Source organism: Acartia tonsa, chromosome 6, assembly GCF_053477335.1.
Source record: "Acartia tonsa isolate MP-2025a chromosome 6, ASM5347733v1, whole genome shotgun sequence".
Taxonomy (NCBI): Eukaryota; Metazoa; Arthropoda; class Copepoda; order Calanoida; family Acartiidae; genus Acartia; species Acartia tonsa.
The window spans coordinates 51,239,123-51,245,480 of record NC_137265.1 but is presented as its reverse complement, the minus strand read 5'-3'; the positions used below and the strand labels follow the sequence as shown (position 1 = coordinate 51,245,480).

The 6,358-nt window shown below is 31.5% G+C and overlaps 1 protein-coding gene across 2 annotated transcripts in view; it reads right to left on the bottom strand.

Annotated features, from left to right (window-relative positions):
• LOC145322904 (protein FRA10AC1) overlaps positions 1-6,358 on the bottom strand; it is a 31,317-nt gene that overhangs the window by 662 nt on the left and 24,297 nt on the right. For both annotated transcript variants that reach the window (XM_080165255.1, XM_080165254.1), the window contains 2 exons: positions 4,144-4,199; positions 217-301 (listed from right to left, as the gene is read on the bottom strand). In XM_080165255.1, coding sequence (XP_080021381.1) covers positions 217-301; positions 4,144-4,199 — 141 coding nt within the window. The remainder of the gene's footprint in view (positions 1-216; positions 302-4,143; positions 4,200-6,358) is intronic.

The following is a 6,358-nucleotide window of genomic DNA, read 5'->3' as shown; positions in this document are numbered from 1 at the left end:
ATTTGAAATTGTGAAAATGTTACAATATTTATAATGCAAAAAAAATACATAATTTTAATATCCAAGTAATAGGATATTCTACAAAGTACATGTTTTAGAAATTTAGAGACATTAAAGCAACCAGCGAAACTATAGATAATTTTTGATTGGTTAACGTGATATAAACGGACAACAGAAACTTTATATGTTTTATGGAGAACGTAAAAAAATTCTCACCTCTTTTTACTTCTCTTAGTGACTTCTTTCTTTTTATGTGTATAATTGAGTTTATAAGAACATTCGCTGCACAGGCGACACTTCACTGAAAAGGAAAAGAGTTAATTTCTTGATTAGATTAGTTACTTAACTGGTATTGAACCAGTTTTTTTTTTTGGTTTAAACCGGTTTTTTTATATATAAAAAAAGTTTTTTTTTAGTAAGACCTATCCAAATTATAGTATTCTAATTTAGTAAGTTAATTATCTGTATATTTTAGGTTTTGTTGAAGTACCAGAAAGTTGGTTTAAACCAAGTGGTTTTTTTAATGCAAACCCTGGTATCAACCATTTTGAAAAATCATATATCGCATCGGCTGGTACTACTGTTATGAATGTAACTATCCTATTAGATTAAAACCATTAATTCATATCACAACCAAAATAATGAATGAACTTGTAAAGAAATTTCACATCCACTTCTACTCTAGGCCTCAAAACTAAACTTGATTTTTTTTCTAACAGTTTACTAAGAGTGTTCGTACCATATCACAGAAAAGTTAATCATTATATTCAAAAGTAACAGGATCTTTGTCTGCCTGTTTGTCTCTTCCGAAGGATTTGGCTAACCGCTGAACCGATATAATTCTTCTTTACAATGTAGCTTCTAATAGGTCCTGGGAAGATTTAAAACTATTTTGGTTACCACCACCCTACCGATATATTTGTTTAAGTCTATGAAAAAACATTATTTGCAACTAATCTTTAGTTACCTAAAAAAGTTACTGATACAAGAAAAAATCTATCAGCTAGATCGGCTACTATTTATTTTCTTTGTTATTATAAAAAAAACACTCTTACAAGAATGAATGAATGATTTAAGGATGGAAAGGTGTTTTAATGAAATTAAGAAAAAAACTTAACTATTGACGAGTAAATTTTTTTTATTTAAAAAAAAGACATTTAGGCACTTTTAAAGAATAATATGGGTCATTGTGAATTAGATTCATATTCTTTTATTGAAGGCTTAATCAAATCAAACGTTAGACAGAAAAAGTATTAGTATTAATGCTAGAAAAAAAACTTGGATCATGGAAAGAAAACAAAGTAGCGGGTTTAGTCGTATTTTCACATTAGCTTTTCTCCTATTTATAGCCTCTGTGGGGCAATCATTAACATTTACCCAATCTAAAATATCCCATCAAACGCTCCTCCTGTAAAGATATGACGAAACCCGCTTGTTTGTTTTCTTTCCATGATCCAAAAACCTTTTTTTCTGGCTAAATGTAAAAACAGCATGATTTGACCACTTATAAAGCCAGACACTCCCACATAGACAAACACACACACACACAAATGCAGAAAACCAGTTTTAACAGGGAGGAAAGGAACATTGGCCTGTAAATTAGACTGGTACCCAAAGTTTTTGATAAAAAAAAATATTTTATTAGTAGACTTAAAAACTTTGGGTACACTTCTTTAATTCTAATTCGTTGGTTCCAAACAAGAATTATTAAATTTTTAAAACAATAATATTAATCCTACATAAGGGGTAATTTCGTTTATCACCATGTGGATGTGTATGAATTTTCGATCGTTGTCTTATCCCTAAAGATCCTTGACAAAGTTATTGATAATAACAGAGATAAGTCCATGGACGATGAATTAATATTCCCTTGAAAGTTGCTATATATTGGAAGAAAATCAATTAAACTATATTTATCTCCAATGTTCCTCACGGGATAAGAATCAAAATCAACACCCCTTTTTTCCCTCCAATATCAAAAATAATTGGTATGAACAACTTAACTTTAATTGCCCTATCCCTGTATACCTGACCAACACACATGTAACCTTTTATTTTTGCAAGACCAATAAATTTCAAAGTACAAATTTAGCCTTGCAAAATTGTATGCCAAAACGAGATTTTTCGATAGTAGTTATGTATTGCATTGCATTATAGTCAGCTTTCCGCGGATATTACAATAAATAATATAAAATAAACAGAGTTTTACGCCTAATTGGTTGATTAAAAGTCAAATAATCTAAATATATTTCACGTTTCACCCACCATTAGGTATTGTTGCACGCTAATAATGCACTAATCAACATAAAATCTGCATGGAACTAAAATTATTTATGAATTCTCAGACACTGATAATTCTAATTTTCCAGGGATGTAGGGATAAGATAATGGAATAGATATTAATCTTCCCCAAAGTAAATTTTTCATGAAATGTCAGAGATTTTATTTGAGAGGAAAAAGGGTTGTAGATTTATTATACAATAATGTCCCCTCACTCGATGTTACTTGGATGTTGCACCAGATTTTCATGTACTCTAAAGTGATACTCGTAGCTGGCTAAAATCTACTCCCCTTGACCCATCTCCTCCTACTGGATAAACGAACTGACCAATAAATGAGGTGCATGTTAACAATCCATTGTTCCCTGAATATTTGAGACTGTCTGTTTATCTGTTTACATTATGTATATTTAGTTATAACAAGTTTAGAGTCATCTGATTTTTATGAGCATAGCTACTTAATAAGTCTAATAGCGGATGTGTTCCTAGGAAAGAAGAACAGAAAAAAGCATAAAAACATCCCAAGACCTAAACAAAAAATTAAATCAGCTAAACCCAACCCGGGACCTATGTGAAGGATCTCTAACACGGAGAACTCAATCGGTTCAATGGTTAGTGAGATTTTTATCTACAGACATAGTACTATACTACTTTATATAATAGACTAGTATAAAGGGATCTTAATGGACAAAAAAATGGACTATAAATCTATGAACATAAGCGGATATTAATCGGTTTCAAAGCCATACTGGAAATGTAATAATAACGTTCTAGTTTTGTTATTACTTGCATTGAAAACGTAAATCAACACCCCTTTTTATTAATCACGTGTCAGAAAAATTATTTTACTTTTTATATTTAATACAGTATAATTGTGTTTTAAGTGAAATATAAAATATTACAATAGTAAACTCTAATACAGCAAGAAAACTTATGCCTATTTATTAAATAATAAGAAATTTTTTTTTAACGTACTAAATAATGTTCAGCTATGTTTATTATATATATTTGCCAGGGATCTTAAGGGATAAGACAATGAACGATGAATTGTAGTACATCCCTAATGATAATGAATAAAATTACCCATATTGTAGAAAATTAATTTTAAAAAATTAATGGTTGAATAGATCGACCAAAAATAGTTTAGAACCAACTAATCAAAATTTAAGAACCCAAAATTGTTGAACCTAAGAATAAGATAGCTTGGTAAAATAACTTAAATTACGTAACCCCCCCCCCCCCCACATAATATTTTTAAGATTTAAATAAAAGGTATAAGATATCTTCCTTTAATCATTCCCTGCATTTAACAAACAAAAATAAATGATGTAAAAACCAAGAACATTTCAGAAAAGTAGTGGAAAAAAGCAAGTAAAATAATCTAGACCTTAAACTCAGGAAGACAATGGACAATAAATTGATATACATTACCTATGATGATAAATAAAATTACCACTTCTGTTTAAACCTAGTGATGGAAACGTTTGTACACCCTACTTAATAAACAAACCAATAAAAATAATAATTGTACAGGAAGTTTTGAAGACAGCTTAAAGTTATTATAAACTTTGGGTACTAGTGTAACTAACAGTCCATATCCCCTCTCAAATCAGGGAAGGGAGGGGACATTGGGCTGTTCATTACACTAGTCCCCAAGGTTTTTATAAAAACCGTTTACTTATTTTTTGGCTTAATAACTTAGGGAACTTTTATTGTTTTTGATTGGTTAGTTCATTTAGTTGAGTGTCCAAACGTTTCAACCACTAATTGAAATCTAGTAATTATGTGCATTATTAGTTGGGATGTACATCTTTTTATCAGCCATTGTCTTATCCCTTTGGATCCCTAAAAAAAAATGTCTTACCTAGAGCATTTTTCTTTTCACCATGTTCCATGTAACCAAAATTAACTTCCCATGTCCTGTGTCAAAAATACATTATTTTCTCTCCGCTCATATTCACATGGAAACAAGGATAACAACACCAATAAGTAGCGAAGTTCATTTATTCAAAATCGGTGGTTTATCCACCAATAGCCGCATTGAGCACAGGACCCTCTACTCCTTTATAGTGGACTAAGCTACTGTATAACTAGGGTCGGTCCGTCCGTCATAGAAAGTAACCAAAATTAACTTCCCATGTCCTGTGTCAAAAATACATTATTTTTCTCACCTCATATTCACATGAAAACAAGGATAACAACACCAATAAGTAGCGAAGTTCATTTATTCAAAATCGGTAGTTTACCCGCCAATTACTTTATCAAGCACAGGACCCTCTACTCCTTTATAGTGGACTAAGCTACTGTATAACTAGGGTCTGTCCCTCCGTCCGTCCTAGAAAGTAACCAAAATTAACTTCCCATGTCCTGTGTCAAAAATACATTATTTTCTCTCAGCTCATATTCACATGGAAAACAAGGATGACAACATCCATAAGTAGCAAAGTACACTTATACAAAAAAGGTGGTTTACCCAAGAATTGCCTTATTGATCGCAGAAACCCCTGCTCCTTTATAGTGGACCAAGCTACTGTATAACTAGGGTCGGTCCGTCCGTCCTAGAAAGTTAACAAAATTAACTTCCCATGTCCTGTGTCAAAAATACATTATTTTCTCATATTCACATGGAAAAAGGTTCCTCTTAACGTTAGATTCACAATGAAAATAAATGAGGATGACAAGGATGACATCGTTAGAAAAAAAATTATGGAAGGACAAAAAGACAAAGTGATTTACAGAGTAGATCGTTAATGACATTAGTTATAAAAAAAGAAAAAATACGGTAAGGGGGGGGGGGGGTTAATGCAACCATCTCGTAATCAATGATTAAATGGCACTTAGAATTCGAATTTCGATCTGAAATTTTGCATGAGTAATCCTTGGTAGGTCTATTTTCCCTAAATCGAACTAAAAGTTGAAAAAGTAACGGCTAACGGTTCAGCCGTTTAGCAGTTTTTTTTGGCTATTTTTAGTGCAAATCTGTCATAAATTACGTAGAAATCAGGTTTTTAAAAAATATTGTGGAGATAGGTTTCGTGATGGATTTACATTGAGAATACCAAAAAAATGGCTTAGCCGTTACTTTTCCAACTTTTTGTTCGATTTAGGTTAAATAGACCTACTAAGGTTTACTCATGCAAAATTTTAGATCGAAATTCGAATTCTAAGTGCCATTTATACATTGATTACGAGATAATTGCATTACCCCCCCCCCCCTTTGTATAAAATATATTGGTCTATTAAAGCATGACTGACAGACTAACGGATTACGAAAATTGTTTACTGGATCATATGCTTTACCAAAAAATAAGCAGTCTACTTTAAATAGTAGCCAAAAAAATCACATTTCCCCCCATAACGTTGAGGACAAAGAGAATTATAGAGTAACTGCTCTGCTTAAAATCAGTTTACTCTATCAAAGTGATTAATATATTTCTCTAAATCTTCATTTTTCATAATATAAAGAGATGGAATGTTATATGAAAACACTGAACCGAGATGTTTCCGACGAAGCTAGTCTTATTTCAAAATTAGGAAAGACTAAGTTATTTCCCTAATATTTAAAAAGTCTAATTTTTAAGCTTAAAATTCCACTGGTAATATTCTTTTTTTTAGAAAAATATTAACCTCGCCAATTTTATTTGACGGGCGACTATGGCGTGAATGGAATATCAATCATAATTTTCCTTGCCAGGTTTATGGAACAATTGTGATATTACTTCACATTTTGATGGATTTATAATACCTTTCCAATATTTATTTGTGTTTTTCTTTTAGGGGGAAAATATGAAAAAAAGTGTTTTCCAAGAACTTTTTCCTTTTTAAACTAAAATTAACAGTGAAGGGCGATATAACTCATCCCCTTACCTTAAGTGGCCCTAGAGACTACTAGGGGGCGTAGTGTAATATTATAGAAGAATGTTATAATAGCCTGAAGTTAAAATTTTAAATATTGCTAGTCGAAATGGGTTGTACTTCTCAGGGATAGTTTTAGGCCATTTCCTGACTTAACCCTAAGAAGCTAAGAGTGAAGCAAAAAAAGTTTCACTTTATTAAGTTAGGTTTTAGAGTTTTTTTTG